This window comes from Ceratotherium simum, chromosome 7 (assembly GCF_057802395.1).
Source record: "Ceratotherium simum simum isolate JZ-2026a chromosome 7, ASM5780239v1, whole genome shotgun sequence".
Classification (NCBI taxonomy): domain Eukaryota; kingdom Metazoa; phylum Chordata; class Mammalia; order Perissodactyla; family Rhinocerotidae; genus Ceratotherium; species Ceratotherium simum.
The window spans coordinates 68,716,656-68,739,744 of record NC_141906.1 but is presented as its reverse complement, the minus strand read 5'-3'; the positions used below and the strand labels follow the sequence as shown (position 1 = coordinate 68,739,744).

At 53.6% G+C, this 23,089-nt stretch overlaps 1 protein-coding gene across 2 annotated transcripts; it reads left to right on the top strand.

Moving 5' to 3' along the window:
* The first annotated feature begins 393 nt into the window (after nucleotides 1-393).
* On the top strand, nucleotides 394-13,669 carry SCN2B (sodium voltage-gated channel beta subunit 2). 2 transcript variants are annotated; one of them, XM_087433765.1, is made up of 4 exons: nucleotides 394-841; nucleotides 8,202-8,438; nucleotides 8,735-8,945; nucleotides 9,668-13,669. In XM_087433765.1, exons 1-4 carry the CDS (start codon nucleotides 782-784, stop codon nucleotides 9,865-9,867), a joined length of 708 nt encoding a protein of 235 aa, XP_087289891.1. In that variant the 5' UTR covers nucleotides 394-781; the 3' UTR covers nucleotides 9,868-13,669. The 2 variants fall into 2 exon arrangements, with proteins under 2 accessions (XP_087289891.1, XP_004427324.1); XM_004427267.3 differs by having other exon boundaries at nucleotides 397-841; nucleotides 8,272-8,438.
* The last annotated feature ends 9,420 nt before the right edge of the window (nucleotides 13,670-23,089 follow it).

Genomic DNA, 23,089 nt, shown 5'->3' with positions numbered 1-23,089 from the left:
TCATACCCAACAAAATTAAGAATTATTCATTAATATAATCTAATACCCAGTCCATATTTATTTTTTCCCAATTGTCTCAAAAATGTCTTTTTTACTGTTGATTTGATTGAATCAGGATTCCCCAAAGGTTCACATTACATTCGATTGTAAGATTTCTTACACCAGCCTGCTTTGACACGTTTTGTTTTCAGCGGCAGTGCTAAAAATGAGGAAGTTCCTACTTCCTCTAAGTCTCCCCAACTCACTTCCCCGAGCCCTTTCCAAATAACACAAAAACAAGCATCTCCTTTTTTGGGTGGTTTTAAATGAAAAAAAAGAGTGTCATCGTGTCCCATCCACCCCACCCCACCCCTTACAGCGGCTCTGAAATAAACAGGTTTCTCTAACAGCTTTCAAAACCCAATAATCATCCAAGCGAAGACGAAGGCAAGGCAGGATCTCCTTTAGTTCTTGTTTCAGAGGGTAAAAATTTCCAGGGAACTTGGTTCTTTTCAGAAAGAGTTTTTTACACCCTCCCACCTGCTTTTCAAAATCCACCAACCACGAAATTTACTCCATCCCCCTTTTTTCTCACTCCCTCTCTCTTTTTAGCAGCAACATACAAGCCGGCCATATTAGAGAGATGGAAATAAAGCTTCCTTAATGTTGTATGTGTCTTTGAAGTACATCCGTGCATTTTTTTTTTAGCATCTAACCATTCCTCCCTTGTAGCCCTCGGCCCCCCAAATCACCCTCCCCTACATCCCACCCGACTAACGTCTCACTCTGAAAATGCACAGAGATGCCTGGCTACCTCGCCCTGCCTTCAGTCTCACGGGGCTCAGTCTCTTTTTCTCTTTGGGTAAGTTAGACTGCACATCTGCATGCTCCTGAGGGTCCAGAAGTGCAGCCGCAACTGGAAGTGGATGGGGGCAGGGGCAAGAAAGAAGACACTGCTGAGCTTCCCCTCAGTGTCCTTGGGAGGGGAGGTGCTGGCACGTGGGGAGGCATTGCCGGGGGCTTCCTAATGTCGGACTGCTTGGTCACAGAAATGTTGGGTCAGGGGATCTGAGGGTTCCTCGGGGGTGACCATTGTCAAGGCAGGTGATTTTTTCTTTGGATTTCCCTGAAATGGGCCTATGTGGGGGTGGCGGCGGAGGGTAGATGGGTCTGCAGAGTCTCTTCATGGATTTGGTTTTTAGCTGCTGCAAATGTGGGGTTCTGTGACTTAATGCTCCCTGAAGGGGCTTCTTTTGTGAACCTTGATCTTTGGAATCTGGGGGATTTAGGATATTAGGAAAGAGTGTGTTGGGGAGTTGAGGGCAGAAAGTTGAGTCTGGGTCTGGCTTCCTGGAAATCTGTGCCACTGATTTGTTGAAAAGTGTGGGGGAGTAGGTGGGAAGCAGGCTTGAGGAATGATCTCTGGATTGGGAGGAGACCTGCCAAAGCAGGCACTGATGGAGAAGGCACTTCTGGCTTGGGCCAGATGGAGCGGAGGAGGGGTCAGGTGAAGGGATCAGGCAAAAAAAAAGGAACCCATGGGCTGAGTGTGGTTGTGGCCCTTTAAGATCATGTCTCAGAACTGTCCAGCCCAGCCTTACAGACTGCCCTGTCCAGTGATGCAAACGTTAATTTCATATTTGATCACTCATGGACTTCCTCGTGGGTAGGTGGGCTACAGACTTATTTGCAAGCCTGCAAATAGGTAGTTTCCTTCTTGCTCCTAAATTTACTCATTGCTGGTGTAGCAACTGAGGGTCAAGTCCAAGGATTGTCAGTGGGAATATTCCCTATCACAAAGTGTCTCTCTCTCTCTTCCTCTCTCCTCTCTTTCTCTGGCACGCTATGCTGGATATTGGGCAAGAGTGCTAAGCAGAGACAGCGCAGAGCCCCTGGCAGCCTGCATGAGGCCTATTGGATTTGCTGAGTTATTGGACATAATAGCAACAGAGCAGGAATGTACGGAAGCTCAGGCAGTGGAAAGAGCATGAGCCTTGGAATCGGAACTGGGTTTAAAGCCACGTTTGTCATTTACTTCATGACCATAGACAAGTGACTCGACCCCTCTGAACTTCAGTTCTTTCATGGGTGAACCGGAGAACACCTACTACCTGGGTTTTTTGTGAGTCCAGAATGTAGCAGGTGGTCAATTATAGCTAGCTTTTGTGAACGCTTTTCACATGCCGCAGTGCTGTGTATCTTGGATAGTCCTCATGGTAATCGGTAATTGTATGAAGTAGATACTGTTGTTATCCTCATGTTACAGACGAGGAAACAGGCACAGAGAAGTTAGGTAACTTGCCCAATTAGGTCACACAACTAGTTTAAGGTGAGCTGAGATTTGAACTCTATTTGTCTGACTTCAGCATGTACTTAACTGTTGAACTCTACTGCCCCCAATGTTCAAGAAATGGTACTGCTATACTAACAATAAGTGATCAAAGAATCTCAAGTGCAGGCAAAAAGAGGGGGAGTTGGATGAATGACCTGTGTGTGAGGAGGCGGGGATGGAGGACAGGCGACCCTTCAGGAGTTAAGGAGAGCTTCCTGCGGAAGGGAAGCAGCCTTGTGAGAGCCTTATCTAAGTGAAAAAAGGAAGGCGGCTCGGCGACCAGGACCAGGGTGTGGCTTAGGGGAAGATGGAGTCTGGGGTGAAGAGGTCAGGGCATGGGGGCTGTGAGGTGGTGGGAGGAGGAAGCTAAAGCCTCTGCAAACCTGGTTGGGGGGAGGATGCAGGAATGGGGACCTTGAACTTGAACTGATTGGTGCTGTGATGAGGCAGCCCTGGCACTCTAAGGCCGAGGGCTCAGGTGGACAACGGAACTTTGGTGGTGGTGGTAGCATCAGTCCCCAAGATGGAGAAATGCTACAAGCGACGAGTGAGGGGACCATGTGAGGGGCTGGGTTTGTGAGGATGACTATAGAGCTGGCAAAGGGAAAGGGGACAAGCTGGGCGACCCGCTGCACACCGGACAGAAGAATGTGAGACTAGTTTTTAGCTAGAAACAATCCAAATCCTCGGGCTTCCCTAGAGTTTTTCTCAGGACTGTTGGCTCCACAGTCACCGGCCTGGCCACCAAAGTCTGGGTTATGTTAGAGGAGGCCTAGAAAGTGGAGTCTGGTCCTCGCTCGAGCCCACTGCACATACCTGCTGCTGGGGGCAGGAACCCACACACAGAGCGGAAAATGCCTTCCCTTCCTTCCACAGACTTTTACTGAGTGCCCCCTGGGGGTCATATACTGTTCTGGGTCCAGGGATACCAACATGAATAAGAATAAGAGCCTCCCGAGGGACACAGGCACATAAACAAACAATAACAATGCAGCATCGTAGGTGCTGTAATAACAGTAACAGTAATAATGATTATAATAGCAGCTAACCTTTGCTGAGGGCTGACTATGTGCCAGGCACTGCTGTGAGCTTTGTACATTAGGAAGTCATTTACTCCTCACCCAGCCCCAGGAGGCAGGGCCTGTTATTGTCTTCCATTTTACAGATGAGGAAACTGAGGTGCTGGGAGGTTAACTATCTTGCCTAAGATCAGACCAGGCTAGAGCCCTGGTCTTGGCCACTATGCCGTTCTGCCTCGCAGTCACGAGGAAGCAGTAGGAACAGGGCTGGGGAGAGGGCACAGGCACTGAGGCTGTCATGGAGGCGAGGCCTTATTAGCTGGCATCTGCAGCAGAAGTGGGAGGGCCTGAGGTGCAGAAGGATGAACGAGCTTCCCGACCTGAAGCAAAAACATGTGCAAAGTCACGGAGGAGGGGAAGGCGTTTTCAGGAAAAGTAAGAACTCTGAGGTCACTGGAGTGGAGGAAGCTGGCAGGAGATGAGGCCAGGTTGTAGGCTTATCCCAGATAGCTAAGGGCTCGGAGGCCGTGCCCAGGAGCCTGAACTTGATCCAGAAAGCAACAGGCAGCCCGTGGGGGTTTGGGGCTGAGGGGATGATGACAGGTTGCTCTCATGGCTTCATGGGAAGCACAGGAGATGGGCTGGGTGTCACACTCACCCAGGAGGCAGGGGCTGCCCCAGGAGACCATGTGCTCCAGAAGGTCGGGGAGATAATTCCTCTGCTTAGGCATTCTCTGTCTCTGTGTTTTTTTTTTGTGAGGAAGATCAGCCCTGTGCTAACATCTGCCAATCCTCCTCTTTTTTTGCTGAGGAAGACTGAGGAAGACTGGTCCTGGGCTAACATCTGTGCCCCTCTTCCTCCACTTTATACGGGATGCTGCCACAGCATGGCTTGCCAGGCAGTGTGTCGGTGGGCACCCGGGATCCGAAGCAGTGAAGCCCGGGCCGCCGCAGCGGAGCATGTGCACTTAACCGCTTGCACCACCGGGCTGGCCCCTCTGTCTCTGTTTTTGTTTTTTTTTTTTTGTGAGGAAGATCAGCCCTGAGCTAACATCCATGCTAATCCTCCTCTTTTTGCTGAGGAAGACTGGCTCTGAGCTAACATCTATTGCCAATCCCCCTCCTTCCCCCCTCTCCCCCAAAGCCCCAGTAGATAGTTGTATGTCATAGTTGCACATCCTTCTAGTTGCTGTATGTGGGACGCGGCCTCAGCATGGCCGGAGAAGTGGTGCGTCGGTGTGTGCCCGGGATCCGAACCCGGGCCGCCAGTAGTGGAGCACAGGCACTTAACTGCTAAGCCACGGGGCCAGCCCTGTCTCTTTTTAACCAGGAAGAAAATAAACCTACCTCATAGATTGCTGTAGGGTTGGAAAGAGGTGTGAAGAGAATTAACTTCCAGTCTCTGCAGGAGGTAGTGTTTGGCAGGAGACGAGCAAATTTTTGTGATCTCTGCAAGACGGGCCAGCTAGAACAGTGGGTGACATGGGGCCTGCGGGCCAGATGTCCCTTGGAGAAGGTGGGGGCCTGGCCCTGGTGATGTTTCAGAACTAAGATCAAAGGCCACATCCTTACTGCACCCCTGTGATCACCATTTCCTTTCCATGAGTTGGAAATCAGGAGACCCAGGCCCCAGACCTGGTCCCCAATGGGACAACCAGGAAGACTGTGGGCTCCCCTTCTATGGAGGTTCTTTTAAAGAGGACTGTTTCCCTCTGGCCAGCCTGCCCAGGGCTGGGGGCTGGCAGTTGCGGAGCTGGACCTGCCATGTAGACAGCAGGAGGCCTGGTCCCTGGGACACCTTGGGACAACAATCAAAGCCCACCCAACCTCGACCCCTTAACCCTCTATCTGAAGCCTGGCAGTCTGGGTTCAAATCTGGGTTTGTCACTTACTAGCTGTGCACTTGGGCTATTCGTTTAACCACTTTGTGCTCAATTACGTCATCTGGAACGTGGGGGTGATAATAGGGTTGTTGTGAGTGTTGGTGTCTGTAGAGTGCTTGCTTAATCGGTGCCTGGCTGCAGTAAGCACTTTGTAGTTATTATAAAGTCCTTTCAGTGGCCCCCACTGTGGAATCGCTGCTTTCCTGAAGCAGCAGGGTTCATCAAGAGACTAGGATTTTGCTCACAGCTCTGACCTCGTTGTGTGATGGTTTCCCCCTCTTTAATGAGGGCCTGGATTGGAGAAAGGCCTGAGGCCCTGGCGTTGACCTGGGATCCTGCTGAAGTCTCAGGCTGCAGGGGGTGCCCTGGACAAGGAGTCAGGAGCCCTGGTTCCGGCCCCAGCCTGTCCCTATCCTCTGTCTCTCTCAGGGCCTCCCTTTCCCCATTGATAAGACAATGGGGCTAATCTACAACTCCTGAGGGTCTCCCCTCTGGCTTCCTCTGATTTAGTGACCCTCTGTTCCTCATTCTGCAGCTGGGACCTGACGTTTGACCTCTCTGACCACTAGAGGGCACATGTGTTCTGCCTGGTGTCTCCTGCAGGACTGTGGGGTAGGGATGCGGGGGAGGGACCCGGCATTGCATCTCTCTGTCTGTCCCCCTCCTGCAGCTAGGAAAGGCCCCTCATTCCCCATGGCTCTGCCTTTCCACACAGCAGGGTGCCTGTTCCTTCAAGATGGAGGGAGCTGCCTGGTGGGGTTCAAGTTCTAATCGGAGTGATGTCGTGGGCTGGGGCGGGACAGAGGCCAAAGATGGGGCAGCTAGATTCATAGCACCTACTTCCTGGTGTCACTTGGAGGCTCCTTTTGGTGGGGGCCCTGGGAAGTGGGAGAGCCTTACAAGGCAAGGGGCTGGAGAAGCAGGGTGTTCCTGGGATATGAGGTAAGCTCAGGACAAGGCCCTGCCAGGCTCCTTCCCTGCAGATTTCTCTGCCTCTGCAGAGTGGGGGCGGTGACGGCATTTTCTGCACAGCTCCTCCTTGCCTGGCGCTGTGCTATGAAAGTGGGGCGATGGGAACTGGGCTTTGTTCTTCTTGGTGGGCCCGCTCAGCCTCCCCAGTTTGTCCTCCCCTAACCGTAGCGCACTCCTGGAAGCCTTGGCCTTGCAGGGGGTTTGCACGCCTATCCCTCTAGCTAGGGCTCGGGCGTGACCTCTGGGGCCAGCAGTTCAGAGCGTCTCCTGTTCTTAAATCCTGCTTACTGGCCCTGGCCACTCGTCTCAAGGGATGGGCTGAGCAGAAGGACGCTGACCGGGGCAGGCTTTGATATTCCTGCTTCCAGGCTGCGTGTGGCTGCTTCTGGGATGGGGCCCAGCAGCTTTGCACAACAAAACAGTTTGAAAAATAAGAGCCTTGCAGGGGAGCCTCCCGCCCTGCCCCCGCCAGGCCTGGGGCTGTTTGCCAGATCTGGGGGGATACCAAGAGGCTGCCCCGAAGGGGTCAGGCTCCAAGGTGCCCTCCCTGGGAGACTGCCCCAGAAGCCCTTGCTGTTTAGGGGGCAGAACTTGAGGAGAATTTAAGATCATAAGAGCCACCATTTACTGAGCACTTACTGCCAGGCAGACTGCACTCTGTGCTTCCTATATTTTCTCTCATTTAATTATCATAACAACCCCAGAGGTGGGTGTCATCATCTGCGTTTTACAGAGGAGGGGACTGAGGCTTAGAAGGTGAAGGAGCTTGCCCACATTCTCCAGCTGATTGAGGCAGAGCTGGGCTTGAACCCACGGCTAACTGGATCTCCTTGTCTAGGCTGTTCCCATGTCAACAACATAGCTCTCGCCTGGACAGTCTGCTAGCTGCCCTCTGCCCCAAGTCCCCTAGTGTCTTCCTATCTCACTCAGAAGAATAAAATCCTACCTCTGTGTTCTGGCCCACAAGGCCCCTGGTGGCTGCCCCTGCCTAACTCTCGGGCCTCAGGTCTCACCATTTGCCCCCCTGACCACTCCGCTTGTTGTGCCTTAGACATACAAAGCTCATTCCAGCCACGTGGGACTTGGCTCTTGATGTTCCCACTGCCTTGGAACTCAATTCCCTCAGCTTCCAATGGCTCACTCCCTCACTTCATTCAGGGGCGCCTGAATGTCAGCCCCTCAGAGCAGTCTTCCCTGACCACCCCCTACTTTGTTTTATTTCTTACAGCCCTTGCCATGTATCACTACCTAAAGCTACACTACTGTTTTTTCCTTGTTAATTTCTGTCCCCTCCCTAGAATACGAGCTCCATGTTGCACGACCCTGCCTGTCTTGTTCATAGTAATATCCCCCAGGGCCTAGACTAAGTGCCTGGGGCATAGTAGGTGATTTATAAATATTTGGTAAATGAGTGAATGAATTATTGATGCTGAACATTACTATTTACCCTCTATAAAGAAATTAATGTTTTGGGATGAGGTTTTGATGATATTGGCAGAGAATTTTAGAATTAAGGCCAGGACTAGAGTGAGGCAAGTGAGGTGCCTAGGGTGCAGAATTTAGGGAGGTATTTGTATGACCCTGAGAGTGGGGGCCCCCTTAAATTTTGCACCTAAGGCAGCTTTCTGCCCCCTGGGGGGCATTGCTGCTTCAGCTGGAATGGCTTTGGCTCAGCAGAGATGGTTGGAAGTGGTCGGGAAGAAAGTGGAAACTGAGGCCAGCAAACTGAAGCCCCTTGTCCAAGGTCTTCAGCTAGGAGGTGGCAGTGGCAGGACTGGGGCAGGACGGCCAGGTGGAGGGCTGCACAACAATGGTCCTGGAAAAGGCTTGGGCCATTTCTCCGTCCCTGGCTTGACAGATGATTTGGTGTCTCTCCACCCCAGCCTTGCTCTGCCCCTCATTTTACCCCGAGGGCCACATCAGGTACCCTCAGGAGTTTTGCCCTCCCTACCCCCTGACTAATTTCAGCATAAGGGACCCAGCTTACTGCCATAGCTCTGCTCCACGCCCCACCAGGTACAGAAGGCATGCTCCCTCCCTAGCCCTGTCAGCCAGAGTCCTCACCAGCTTGTGGCTTTGTCTGTAGTGCCACCAGGGCGGAGCATGGAAGTCACAGTACCTACCACCCTCAATGTCCTCAATGGCTCTGATGCCCGCCTGTCCTGCACCTTCAACTCCTGCTACACAGTGAACCACAAACAGTTCTCCCTGAACTGGACTTACCAGGACTGTAGTAACTGCTCCGAGGAGATGGTGAGTCTTGGGATGGAGACGGGGGTGGAGGAGGAGGCAGGAGTCCCGCAGCGTGAAGCCCACCTTTCCCATCACCTGCCCCTGCATTGGACCAGGACTGCAGAGTACTCTGGTGGGCTGTCTGCTCCAGAGGGCTTTGGCAGAAGGTGTTTTGTCACACCTGGGTGGCCCTGGGGAGGGTGGCGGAGATCTGGAGGTAACTGCCTTTTTTCCAGGTGCATGGGAGGAGGGGCTTCCCGCTCTCCTTGCAGCTCCTTGCTCATCCCCCCCTCATCCTGTCCCTTGCCCACCCCCAGTTCCTCCAGTTCCGCATGAAGATCATTAACCTGAAGTTGGAGCGGTTCCGAGACCGCGTGGAGTTCTCGGGGAACCCCAGTAAGTACGATGTGTCAGTGACACTGAAAAACGTGCAGCTGGAGGATGAGGGCATCTACAACTGCTACGTCATGAACCCGCCTGACCGCCACCGTGGCCACGGCAAGATCCACCTGCAGGTCCTCATGGAAGGTGAGGGGCGGGCAGGCAGAGTGGGGAGCAGGGTTGCTGTAGGGGCCCCTGGCCGTTCCCACCCAACTGCTCTCCAGCAGTATTAGCTCAGGGCTCCTTTGAAGAGGCTGTGCCCTCCTGAAGGGTGGGAACAAAAGCTTGTGCTGGGTGCAAGTCATCTGTTTATTCCCTCCAGTCCTTGAGGACCTGGGAACGTGTCTCAGACAATCCTTACACTGCTATCAATCGTGATCACAATCTTAAAAATCATAATAGCAGCTTTTATTTATTGGGCACTTACTATGTCTCAGTTATAAGGCTAAACTATATATATGCATTATCTCATTTCATCCTCATAAACCTCTAGGAGGGAGGTACTATTATTATCCCTATTTTACAGGCGAAGAAACTGAGGCTTAGAGAGGAACTTACATAAGTAAGTTATGTAAGGTCACACGATTAATAAACAGTACAATCAGGACTCAAATTTGGATCTCAAAGTCCATGCTCTTAAATACTGCATTATACTGCCCTCCCCTGTGGTTTTTAGATGCCCTAGGATTTTGGGGTGGGGGGCTTAGAGGTCAGTGGCCAGGTTGATTTTTGGCTTTGACTAAAGTCTTTTCCACGGAGGAGAGTAAAATCAAGACCACCCCATACACACTGTGGGAGCAGGGGGACAGTGGGTAAGCTCCCTTTTCCAGCCCTAGTGCTCAGTGGGTCCGTTTCTTTTCCTTCTCCAGAGCCCCCTGAGCGGGATTCTACGGTGGCGGTGATTGTGGGTGCCTCCGTGGGGGGCTTCCTGGCTGTGGTCATCTTGGTGCTGATGGTAGTGAAGTGTGTGAGGAGGAAAAAAGAGCAGAAACTGAGCACAGATGACCTGAAGACAGAGGAGGAGGGCAAGACAGATGGAGAGGGCAACGCGGACGATGGCACCAAGTAACAGGCGGCTGGCCCTGCAGCCCCTCCCTTGTGTCCTGTCTTCCTCCCACTCTCTGCCCTGCACAGTGTGCCCCTGCCTGCCCTCTCTTGGTGTGCTTCTCTTGAACCGGGATCCCAGGGCTGACCTGGGGCCTCCTGAACCCCTCACTTCGTATCCCCCACCCTGCACCAAGAGTGACTCACCTCTCTTTCATTTGAGAAACCTGCCATGGCGTCTGGGATGTGTGGGCCCTGGGAGAAGTGGGCTCAAAACTGCCAGTCCCTGAGAGGAGGCAGGAGGCATGTATGAGGGTTCCAGAGAGAAGGTGGAGGGTGGGCAGTGGTAGAGGAGGAGGGCAGCTGTTCAGCCTGCCCAGTGCAGGGACTCATCTGGTGGCGGCTTCAGAGAGGACCTGTGGGTGGGGGAAGGGCTTTCCTGTGCTGCTTCAAGAAGCCTGGGGTTGGGGGGCATTGCTCTGCTCCCTGTGCTGCTCCCAGCCCAGGGCAGCCCTGTCAGGCTGGGGCTGGTGATGGGTTCCTATAACTTGGGTGGGGGGCATGTTGAAGGGACGACTGGGTATTTCTTGGGCATTGAAGGAAAGCTGGGGCTGGGGGCAAATGGAGACAAGCCTTGGCCCAGGGAGCTGTGCTCTCACCCCCTTCTCCATTGATGGCAGCTACCACAGAAGCCTCGTGGTTTTCCGTTGGCCGCTAATCCCTTGGGATTTTGGCGAGAATAGGGCTGAGGAGGTGCTGAGCTAGGCCATGGGTGGGTCGTGTTGTTCCAGGCAGTGGTCATTTTCCACCATGGTTACACACCAACAGGAGACGAATTTCAATCAGCTGAGGGACTGAGGGGGTGGGGGCACTATCGTAAAATGGAGTTTGTTGCAGACTGCCTTCTCCAACAGGATGACCACCATCGGCCTGGGCCAGGAGCAGCCAAGGTGCAGAGATGAGGTGGGGTGGTAGCCACGGCAGAGGAGTCCACATGCAGAGTGGGGGCTTCATTCGGAGCTTCTGTTCAGACTTTCCCAGTTACCCTCAGTGGGGTTTTCATCTGGCTTTTGGCTAGAGACCAGGGAAGGGAATGCTCTGAGGGAAGCAGAGGGGAGATCCTATGGCCATGTCACACCTAGAGCCATGTTACACCCTCCCCCGCTCCAACAACTCCCTCTTTGGGGAAGAAAGTAGCATTTGTGGGGACCCAACTTTCACTGCCATTTTACTCACATTAAGAGGGAATTGTTTAAGCCTCAAGAGAGGGAGAGAGAGAGAGAGAGAAACTGCTGACGTGGAGAACACTACCTTGGAAGACGCTAGAGATCAACTAGCCAAGTCACTCATACTACAGATGGAGAAACTGAGGTTCAAACTGACAGAAACTGAGGATCCTGCCATCGCCTGGCTCCTCAGTCTCCAGTTTGAATCAACAGAGCCATCGTTTTCCCGGTGGGAGGGGTCTCTGCAGACTGGTAGATGAGGGAGGTGAGGTGAGTGAGGTGGGCTCATCCAGCCCTGCTCATCTCCCAGGAGCCCTCCTCGATTGCCCAGGAGCCCCGCCCCTCCAGGCTGTGACTGAGGCAGGGATGGACTGATGGGAGTAAGAGGGCAGAGCTGTTGGCAATGCCCCATTCCCACCTAGGCTGACTCTCTTCAACACTTCCCAGCCTTTCCAGGAGATTAGCCCCTGCCCCAGCTGAGGGAGTCAGTGCCCAGGGCAGGAAGGAGTCTGGAGTAAGGGAGTGGAGACAGGACTGTGACAGCCTCAGGGACTATTCTCTCCCTTTGCCCATCATCAGATGGCCAATTTGGGATGAGAGCAATAGCATACGGGAGATTCAGTTTAATTCACTTCAATTCAACAACCATTTATTGAGCATCTGCTACATGCCAGGCACTGTGCGGGGTGCCGGGGACACACACAAAGCCATAACAGAGTTGGGAACTGCCAGGTCAGCACTGTGGGGACCAAGATTAATTTTTTAGTGCATCTAATTCCACCACTGCAGCCACTGCTTCCAGGGCTGGAGTTGGGGAAGAAGGAAGAGATTCCAGAATCTCGGCCCTGGGAAGAAAGGAAAGAAGGAAGATACAACAGGGAAGAAGTGAGAGGCCAGGTGGAGTGGGCACAGAGTGAGGGATGGGCAGCCAGCCCGCCAGCTCCTGGGTGGGTAGACCCAGCCCATCTGGAAATTCTCTCATCGGCTCAGTACCTAACTGCCAATCAACACACTGCCAATGGAGGTGGGCTAAGCCACCAGGATGCCTGGGGCAGGTGGACACTACTCATCCTTTGAGCCAACCAGCTGAGAGGGAGAGGTGGGTGGTGGGCACCTCATGCCAACTGAGACCGGGGGTGGTTGTATTACACTTCTGCAGCTTGCAGATTTCACTTTTTGGCAACCTCTTAAGTACCCTCCTCTCAGGATGAGTGAGGATCTGTGCTGATGCTGGGAACTTTTCTTTTTCCAGGACTCATAACATTTAGCGCGATTATTTGCAAGATTCCCTAGGTTTGTTCTAAGTCCTAACTCTCCATAAAGAAGCCTGAGACTTCCAGGTTCCTTCCTTTCTCTGCCCTGCCTTGGGAGAGCAGTGCTTCTCCATGGGTCTCAGTGGCCTGAGCAGATGGGGATGGGCCAGGAACCACCTTTGCCCCAGGTGCCCACCCTCATATGCACTTACTTCTTGAGCCTCCTAGAATCTCCTCCAGGGGTCTCCTAGAGCTGCCTCCCCCAGGACAATGAGGTTGAGAACAAAATGGGGCTTCTGTGAGTAGAGGTGGGAAATTGGTGAGATGTTTCCATAGCAGCCATTTCTCTGCCCTGCTATCTAGTCTACACCAGCAAGCTGTTCTGCTTACTGTGGAGTTCACGCCCCACTCGTGGCTGCATGTTCCCATCACTGCACTCTGCTGGGTTCAGTCTGCTGGTTTTCTCAACTGCCCTGCCTCTCTTCCTCTCTCAGACCCCGTATCTGTCTCTTCCTCCTAATTAAGGGCCACTATGAAGAGAGATGGACTGGCCGACCCATGGGATTTAGCTTATAAGAACAAAGCACAATTTTTCAGGACTGAAATGCCTTGAGGTGCCTTGGAGCTGGCTTTGGAAATAGCTATCTGCCCCGTAGCTATGGACTAATCACAATTATTCCCAATTATAAAAAGGAAAAGCTGATTGGATCCATATTTCTCCCTGTGTGCCTCCTTGGGGAGGTTGGGCTGGTAAATAGTTACAAAGTCAGGTTAAGCGGATGGACAATTGGAAATACTGGCCAGGTCCAGAAGGACAGTCCCAGGTCGTAGGAACGGCTTGGTGCAGTTGGAACGGGTGATGAATCAAGAAATTCTCCTTCCTACTTATGTCTTAAGGATAGACAGCCTGTGTCTCTTGCTGTGCCTCTTGCTGATGTCTTCCTTTATTGAAGCTTGCTGATGCATTTGTATATAATCTATATATAGGTATAGATATATTATATATACCAATATAAAACATCTCACTATACTCACCCCAAAAGTTACATTGTTGGGGGGGGGGACACAATCATTTCTCAGTGTTTTGAGTTGATTCACCAAAGGCAAATTATGGAATGTTCTTACTGCTCTTTGTGCACTTGGATGAGAAAACCTAACTACTTATGCACTTTCTAGGTTTGATGTGCTATACGGTGGTTGGAAGAGGTGATGGGGAGACAAACTTAAATGGTCCTCTGTGCTCCGACTGCTGTGATGTGTCTGCTTTTTGGATCGGACTGAGTTTCTTTTGTAGTTTGTCTTATCACTTGAATCTATTGGCTACAATAAACAGATCATCTCCCCTGAACATCCTTTGAGTGTGGCTTTTTCTCAGGGGTGCAGAGAGGGGTAAGTTGAGGCTTTGCCAGGATCCTGACAGGGACCCCTGATGCTCCTTTCCTGGTAATCCCATTGACACTGCCAGATCCCATCAAGGATGGGGTCATTCTAGTCCACTCTTGTTGACACATTTTATCTCTTTTCCCTTTTGCCTTCCCAGAATCCTGTGGGGCTCTGTCCACCTCAGAAGCACCCTAGGGACAAGGTGGCTGGACATCCAATTCTTGGAGGGCTCTTGGTAATTTCCGGGATGACGAAAACCCTTTAAACCCCCAAGGCTAACTGTCATGTTGATGTTGCCTATTCTTTCCGTGAATGGAGGGGCCATCCTTCCTGCCCCCGGTGCTAAGCTGTGTCTGGCTAGCAGACATCTTTTTTGCCTGCTCTGGACTTGGGAAAAATAGATGACGGCTGGTAAGAGTCTACCCTTGTGCAGCGTCACGGACAGGGTGGTTGGGGGAAGAGTCAGGTTGCTCATGTCCCATCTACGTCCTGCTGTATCCTATTTACATGCGGCTGAATCAGCCCTATGTTCAGAACCAAAAGCAACCCCTGGCCCAGGGGCTCCACTATCCCAGACACACACACACACACACACACACACCCTTGTCAAGGAGGCTCGCCAGATAAGAAAAGTCTCAACTTTCTGAACGGCAAGGAAATGCTGGAGTGGTTGGATCCTCCTTTTCTCCTGGTTTCTTTGTCATTTCTGTCTGCTCCCTGGTGACCCAGAGACCTTCACCAGTGGTGAGTGGTCAGATGCATTTTAGAATGTTCCAGAAGGATCCTGACATTGGTAGTCCTAATGCCTGCAAGGATTACAGCTGCTACCTGAGAGAGAAGCCAGGAAGGAGGCAGCAGCGTTAAACAGAGGTGGCCGTATTTAACAGAACCAAAGGTAACTTGGTTTGAAAGGATGTCTGCCCTCTGGAGCCCGAGTCCTTCCAAGGATGGGATGTCAGAGAGGGTGCTTCTCTACTTAACAGGTAGGGAAATTGAGGCAAGGGATGTGGACCGAGCAGCAGAAGGCACGGGGAATCCTGGCTGGTTCCTTCTGGGATGAAGACCAGCCCCTGACATTCAGCCAGGCCAGCAGCATCTTCCTCATTCTAGGGCTTTTCTCCCAGAACACTTTGGAGGACGCGAGCTGAGACTGGCTCCTGGGAGGGATGGATTTGGCTCAGACATCTCCTCTAAATTGCTGTTCTTTGGCCCAGGTGCCTGGGGCCTGGTGGAGTAGTTCTCACTGCAGAGGGAGCTGCCTTGTGGGGGAAGGGCCAGTTCACATCCCGGGGCTCAGAATTGGTCACCAGCTTCCTGTGTCCCCCAGCTGAGGTGGAGATCACTGTACAAGAGCCTCTCAATTCCCGCTGCTCCTTCTCTTCCCATTGGAGCCCACTGCAGGGCTCAGGCACGGCCATGGGCCTGCCCACTGCCTGCTGCCATGGAATAGGAGTGTTTTATGCGGAGGCTTTCAGAGTCCCTGGTCAGGTCTTGAAGGCCAAAAGGAGGGGCTAGGGAGAGTTAGATCTTTACAACATCAGAGATGGGACGGGTACCCTGGACTACCTGGCCAGGCCTCCTGACTATCCTGAAGGGTAAACTGAGGACCAGAACAAGGAAGTGATTTGCTTAAGGCCACATGATAAGTCAAGGACAAAGACAGGATCTCCCATCAGGCTCCGGGTTGGCTGTTCTCCTTACAGCCCACACCCAGGCTAAGCCCGGCGCTCACCAGGCACAGCTCCACACAGCCGCACATGCCAGCCCAGGCTCCTGCCTGCCCCTCCCCAGCTGGGCCTGAGGTGAACTAGAAGAGGCCCCTACACTTCCTGTAAGGGCTCAGTTTTTAAAGCTGAGATTCTGAGAGAGAAAGAGATTTTCCCAAAGTAACACAGTTGGCTAATGACAGAGCCTGGGCTAGAACCCGTCTCTCTTGCCCAGGTAAGGGCTTCCTCAGGCTGACCTGATGTCCATGCGCAAGAAGACTCACATCCTTTAGCCCCAATTCCCAGAGTCCCATACCCACATCCCAGTCACGTGACTTCCCTCGTGTTGGTTTGTAGATGGGCCCCTCTTAGGCCACTTTTCTTTCTCCCATCTCGCAGTGGGTAGTATCTAAAAAACTTCAGGTGAGAGGATGCTAGGGCAGTGCCTGGTGGGACGTGGGCTGGGCAGCTGGATGCACAGGAAGATGAACCCCCCAAGGTCTCCTGCCCTCCTCCATGGGCACTTTGGGGGCTCGGAAGGTCATGCTGGCAGGGCTCTGCAGGAACACTTCTCAGATGGCCCTGGTGGCATCGCCCCCCACAGACCTCCACTCCAAAGCCCACCAGGTTCTAGTCATTCTTGGCTGCCTGCTACCACGCTGATGTCCAGGCACCAACCACCTTTCAGGACAGGCTCCAGCCTGTGGATGAGAGCTCCAGAGGGCTTTGGGGAAGAATGCGCATCTGAGCACTATATCCTGGCATCTCGACATGGTATGTAGATTTGGTCCTAAAATAGATTTGCCTACCCTAGGATCCCACTCCCCTGCAGTGCTGAGGAGGCCTCTGGCCGGAAAAGAGAGAAAGAAAGATGCTTGGGATGGAGGTGGTGGGAATAGATGAGTCGGGAGTGGGAGAGTAGATAAGTTGGGAGTGGGGAGCCTGGTAAAGCAGCTTTTCCTTTTCTCTGGCAATAATGACCTTTTTCAAGAGGACACTGGGCGCTCGGCTTGGCTCCTGGGGATTCCTTGGGAGGGGCTTTCCCTTACATCCCTGGCAAAGTCACCTTTATCCCAACCACAGCTGCCTCTGCTTCTTAACCGGGACAAATTCCCTGTAAACAGGTGGCACAGGGACTAGGGGCTGTATGCCTCCACAGACTGAGAGCCCCTCCTAAGGGCAAGTGGGCAGATGAAGAGGGTGCATTCTGCCAGGAGGGGAAGTGTGTATCACAGCTGTTGGCCAATACCGTGGCCTGGATTGTGGCCACAGGGGAGAGAGATCAGACTTGTCCCATTCTGCCCCAAGGGGAAACATTAGGACTGGCGGGCAGAGACGGATATTGATCCAATGCAAGTCAGAGCTGTGCAGAGGGTTGAGTTTCTCTGAAGTAATGAGATCCCTATCCCGGAATGTATTCAAGCATGGCTTGGGAGTGTTGTCAAGAAGATTCATATATCAGGGCATACTTTTTAGACGTCTTCTAAGTTTACCGACAATGGCCCTCTTCAGCCCTCATTTTAAGATTTAAAAGATAGAAGTGGCATTAACTCTTGCTTGCCTGAAGATAAATATGACACACTCATGGGCAAACTCCTGTCCCTCTGCCTTCTTCCTCAGTCATACTCTTCTCTAGGCTGCCTCTGTACCCTGGTACCCCTTTACCTGACTCTTTTTTACCCGATTTGCCAATGGCAGGGAGAGGGGAGGTAGCAAACCCCTATTCACAGTGAGAACTAGGCTGGGAGAGGGTCGAAATTTGGAGCTAGGCACCTTTGGGGAGCCTCTTTCCAAAGATCAGGCCAAGTCTCACTTGTGTCCTTGGTCCTGCAGCCAGGCAAAGCTGCCCCTGTCCTTCCGGTCAAGACTGTACCATGTGGGCTCTCCACTGGAGCTGACGCTGCCGGAAGGGCCGAGGGGATGGGTTAATATCCTGCCTCAAATGGCTTGGAGGGCATGGCGGGGGGCGGGTGAGTGAGAGTTGGCTAGACTAATATGAATAGCCACCATTTATTGAGTACCTACTCTGTGCTTGGCACTGAGCAAAGTATTCTGTGTATCTCAGCTGACTTAATCCTCAGGACAACTCCCAAACATGGATTCTTTCCTCACTTCTACAGATGAGGAGACCAAGGTTCTGCTATACTAAGTATGTGTGCACACAAGGTGACACAGCTGGAAAATAGCAGAGAACTCAGACCCAGGGTGGTGTGACACCAAAGCCATCACATCACACGGAGAGAAAGGGCAGGGGACTGGCCTCTTGCAGGCCACAGACTTAGGAGTGGGTAGGGGAAGGGCGATTCGGAGCCAACCTCAAAACGACCGTGGACAACAAGGTAGGGGTAAAGTGTTTGGAGGCAGAGATGAAGCCTCAGTAGGCCCCTAACATCCTACTGCCTGCACGGCCTGGCCCTTGAGCCCACAGCTCCATGCAAACAGCTCTGGCCTCTGCTGGACACCTCCTCTCCTGGCTTCTGAAAACCTGTAAAACCTCTTTACCTGCTGGTCAGCTGTCTCCCTGCCTGTCCCCACCCCTCCTTCTCGGTCTGTGTCATGCTCCAACCTCTCCAAGTTACTCTTCACTCCAGGAAGACTCTCCTCTGCTCCCACGCTTCTCCCTTCCTCTCAGCCTCTCCATCTCTCCCCCACCTTCCTCCCCTGCCACATCTCCTCTCCCACTCCACTCTTCCCTCTCCCTTCACTTTGCAAGATCCACTGCTTCTGCACTAAAATGTTCCTACAGAGGGACCAGGACATTTACAGAGTCCTGCCTGGCACTCCGCACCATTTCATGCTTCTGGTTTGGTCAACCTGTCTCAGTGCCCAGTTCAGGGGCAGGACCAGGTCTAGGGTGCCAGGACATCTGGCCATTCAGCTGACAAAGCAGTGCCATGGACAGCCAGGCTGCAATGAACAAGAAACCTTCCCAACGCCTGCAGCCCCCAGCCCTCCTGAGTCCCCATTCTTCCTTGATAGAAGGGCAGGGGGGCATGCTAACCCGTGAAGCAGAGAGGTAAACATGGCTCTGGGGTGCTAGGTAGGGTGGCTGAGACCCTGCCCTGGGGCTTCACACCCCACCCCAACGTGGCCCAGAATAAAGAGATGCCCAGGACTCACCCCATCTCTGAGCTGCAGTGAGGGAAGCAGATGGCTCCTCCTGGAAGTGGGCACACGCCCCTCTCCAACTTGGGACTGTCCGGTGATCATCTCCCTGGCCAGGATATTTCAGCTCCCTCCTTCCTCTGCCCTCCTCCTCCCAATGAGCTCATCTGTCTAGGGCTCCCCACCCCCTTTGCCTGAAAAGATGTTTGGACAGAACCTGGCAGAAAACAGAGAAAGAGGAAGGGAGGGATAGAGGAGGTGGCTGTCTACCTCCCTGCACCCAGAGCCCTTAGCAAGTGAAGATGGGTGAGGAGAGTTCAGGAAGAGTTTATGTCTACTCCAACTTGCTGATGCTGATGCCAGGCGGGCTGGGGAGCCGCGGGCAGGGTGGCCAGTACCGGTTCCTTGCTGGACTGCTAAGCCACGTGCCTGCGGTTGGTTTGGTGCATGCTGTCTTGTTAACCCCCTCAGCACCTGCCAAAGTTCAGTGGAGGCTCAGACTGTGGCTGTGGGCAAGTGGGGACTCTGAGCTGGGGGGAAGGAATGGTGAGTAGGGACAGGCAGGGAACAGACCTAGGTGCAAGAGAAGGAGGCTCCCAAAAGTTTGTAGCATCCACCCAACCCAACCTGAGAGGCAGAAGGATTTGGGGGCATTTAACTTTAAGTTAATGCATGCAGAGAATCTCGGTGCCTGCAGTTCTACCGTCCTGAGGTTGGGGCCCAGTTTATAAGCAGAGTGGAGCGCGGGGAAGGTCGAGAGGGGAAGCAGCTCCTAGTGTTGGTCCAAGGCCGGCGGCTGGGAGAGGAGGTGGGAGGTGGGGGTGTGGGGGGCTCCCTGCAGACCCCCGTGTTCTCTGCCTCTAAGAGCCGAGTCAGCGCCGCTGCAGAGCCAAGCTAAGTGAGCTCCGTTACCTGCAATGCCCCAGCAGGAGCCGCGAGGGCTTATGGGGGAGGAGGGGGAGAGGCAGGGGGCAGGCAAGGGCAGTAGGGGAGCCAGCAGGGGAGGAGGCTCCCTGCCAGGCTCTTGTTACTTAGGAGGAACTCCTCTCAAAATAGCTCCGGAGACCTCATCGGAGCTCTCCCTTTCTCTTCCTCCCCTGCAGGGGTCTTGGCCCGCTTTCCGAGAACTGACAGGGGATGGAATCTTCCATCTACCTGCCCTGGTAGAAGATGGGATCGCCCCAGGGGTGAGTGCCTTCCAGGGTAAGAGCATCTCCCAGAGGCAGGGAGCTGGAGCTCTGCCCCCATTATTGCCCGGGCCACTTCCCCCACCACGCACTGACCTTCCATCCCCGCTCTCCCTCCGAGCTCCAATCTAGCTCCCTGGAGGGCGGGAACTGAGGGGGTCGTCTGGTCTCAGAGAGGACAGTTGGACTAACTGCTTCAAAGAACCTATGTGAACCCTCCAAGGAAACAATCTCTTTCCCCTTAAATCTAGGCCCTATCTTCTCCCCACTGAGATGGAACAGCTTCCTGACAGCTCCTTGGCATAGGGCCCAATCCCTCTCTGCGTCCCTGAAAACTTGCTCTTCAAGGTATTTCTGAGCCAGGCCGCCGAAGACCTGAGTATGCATTACCCCATCACCGAGAACCAAGCCTGTGGGGGCACAGCTGGGGGCTGTGCCCAAGCCACCATCCCTGCTTTTAGGGGACTTCCAGCAGAAGGAGGGAAAGGAGCTGAGGTGCCGGCCCATTTCTTCCTACCCCCGCCCAGAGACTGGGGGCTCTTGAGCTGGGTGAGGGGGCTGAATAAGGGAGGGCTCCTCAAAGACAGAGTCTTCAAAAGGCAGGAGAGAAGGAACTCTGATCTTTTGCTGTCTTCTCCCCTGGCACCCTCAGGAGGATCCTCTGAGCTTGGATCAATGGACTAGGGTTTTGAGAATTTTTGAGGAAAGTGCTCTATAAATGTAAAAATCCTCTAGCCACTAATGCACTTCTCAAGCACTTTTTCTGCCCAGCTATGGAGCCCTCCTGATGTTCTTTAGAGGAAAGCTGGGGTGGGGGTGGGGCTGGAGGGAGGGAATCAAATAATGGAGGAGGTACTAATCCTGGCTTTAAGAGTCACTTTCTCTGTGACCTTGGGCCACACATTCTACCTCTCTGGGTCTGTTTCTTCATCTGTGAGGTGTGCGGGTTTCCTAAGGACCCTTCCAGGTCTAAGAGTTGGTGAGCAGTGAGGCAGCGGTGAAGGTGGAGGGCACGAAGGAAACTGGCACCTTTTCTGTCACCAGGATCTAAAGATATCCGGGCACTCTGTCCCCTCCCCTCCCCCTTCTCTGGGTCAGGGTCATTTTCCTTCCCTTCCCTTCCCTTTGGCTCACCTCCTGTCTCACCTCAGCCTCCTGCTCTGAGAAACATGACCCCTGCTGTAAAAATAAAGTGGACAGCAAGGATGCCTGGCCCTGTTGATCTAGTGTCTGCAACCTGCTGGGGAAGGAGAGAGTTGAGTGTGTGAACTCGGAGATGGGAAGAGGCTCAGCCTTGTAGGGCTGCAGACCTCCTTGAGAATATAAGAGCTACAATGTACTGCACGCTGACCTTCTGCCTAGCACTTGCTCAGCACTTTTACATGCAATAGCATCTCATTCCATCCTCTTAGTCAGGTCCACCTCTGATGTTTGCGAGGCCTGGGGCAAGTATACAAAGGGAAATTACATGTATGTCTAAATATAAGTTATAAATCAAGACAACAAAGTGTTAACATTTACCATTTATCCCCTGCCTTTGATGAATTTTCCTTAATTTAAGATGAGGTCCAGAAACCATTCCCCCAACCACTCTTCTCTGGTCTGCAGGGACAGGGGCTCTCATGCACGCCTGGGAATGCTCCACCTGTAGGTCAGGTTCTCTCCACCTCCCACCCCCTGCAAACAGCTGCCCAGGCCTCTGGCGCACATCCGGCATGGTCAGCTCCTGAGAGCATGGACCTGGGGAAGAGGCCTGTGCAGGGTGGAGTCATCTGAGCAGGGAATTCCAGGGTCCTGGAGACTGGGCGTATGGTCTAGAAGCCTGGACCACTCTCCTTCGTGTCCCACGAACTCCTTCCAGTGAGGAGGGGTATGGCCCGAGGAGGGCCAGCGTGAGGCCCTGTGAATTCAGGAGCCCAGGGCTAAGAGTCCAGGTCTAAGAGTAGCATTGCTCTTAACAGCCCCACAGGGTAAATATGACTTTCACCATATTACAGATGAGGCTTCTGCAGAAGATTGTGTAACTTGCTCAATGTCATACTGCAATAAATGCTCGAGCTGGGATTCGACTCCCCAGCGCCTAACTCCAGAACCACTGTACTGCTGTTCCAGCTATACTAAGGAAAAGCATGGAGCCTCTGGGGGGCAGGGAAGGGGGACTAACAGACATCATTCAGCATTTCCCATACAACCTCAAGGGGCATGATCTCTCTGAAGCCCACCAGGGATCCCAGGTTACCAAGATGGGTGGTGGGGGGCCACTGGTGGGGCTGTAGCAGGGGTCAGGCCATGAAGCCGGAGCAGGTTTCCAAGTGTGAACCAGTCTCCAGACGTGCGAAGAATGGAAGGTCAGGAACACAGCATCTGTGGTGGAGGAAGGGGGCTTGGACAGTTGGGAAGGGGGTGCTGAGGAGGGTATCAGACATTAAGTACGGAACTACCCCAAAAAGCACTACTCACTTTTACCCTCCAGACTGTCTGGAAAAATGCTGGCTTGTCAGCAGTCTCACCTCAGCCCTCTGACCCGGCTGTGACCTCCAAGCCAGGAAGCCTACCCCCACCCTAAAAGGGAGGCCTAGTGGGTTCTGGAGACAGGAAACTCTTGGAAGAGGGTGAAAGGGTGGAGTCTGAGGGGACCGGCCTAGGTGGGAAAAATAAGTAGGGGTGCCGCGGCAGAATGAAGTGGAGCGCGGATCGGTAGTGTCTGGCCTGATTACCTAACCAGGAGCATCATGATTTCCGAGGACTCTATGAAGAAGTGGGAGAGGTTGGTGGGCGGTGGGTGGGGGCAGTTTGCAGTTGGAAGCTCTATTCCCGGAGCCGTGCACAGCGGGGGCGAAGGCGGCGGGCGCGGGGCTCCGAGGCTGCAGGCGCGGGGTCCGCCCGGCCGCAGTGGGCAAGCGCGCACACGCCCACCGGCTGCGGCGGTGCCGGCTGCAGACATTCGAGCGCTCCCTTCGCGGCCCCGGAAGAGAGAGCCGCTACCCTACCCATATTCCCCAAAGCAGAACAACACAGCCTTCCAACACCCGAAAAGCTCCACCTCTACTCCCCCCAAACTGTCCTCCTAATTGGCAGCTCAGCGCAGGGGATGATGCGGGCGGCTGCGGGCGGCCCTGCAGCAGGGAAGCGCTCAAGCCGCAGCAGCCCAGCTCGAGCTGGAGAGGGAGTGAGGGGCCCGGCTTGCTCCCGGGACTCCCAGACCGCGAGGAGGGCCACCGGGCAGAGTGTGTAGCGGGCCCGGGCGCCCTGGGCTCCGCGGCGGCCACCGCCCCTCCTGCGGCTGGAGCGCTTCCAGAGCGGAGGCGCAGCGTCGCTCGCCTCTGCGCTCGCTCAGCGATCCTCCTGCTCCTCCAGCTCCTCCTCCTCGTGCTCCTGCTTCTCCTC

Excerpts from the sequence above, each read along its gene's own strand:
- SCN2B (XM_087433765.1), top strand. The coding sequence starts at position 782 with ATGCCTGGCTACCTCGCCCTGCCTTCAGTCTCACGGGGCTCAGTCTCT. Across the intron at positions 842-8,201 it reads CAGTCTCTTTTTCTCTTTGG|GTACAGAAGGCATGCTCCCT; the intron begins GTAAGTTAGACT and ends ACGCCCCACCAG. Across the intron at positions 8,946-9,667 it reads CCTGCAGGTCCTCATGGAAG|AGCCCCCTGAGCGGGATTCT; the intron begins GTGAGGGGCGGG and ends TTCCTTCTCCAG.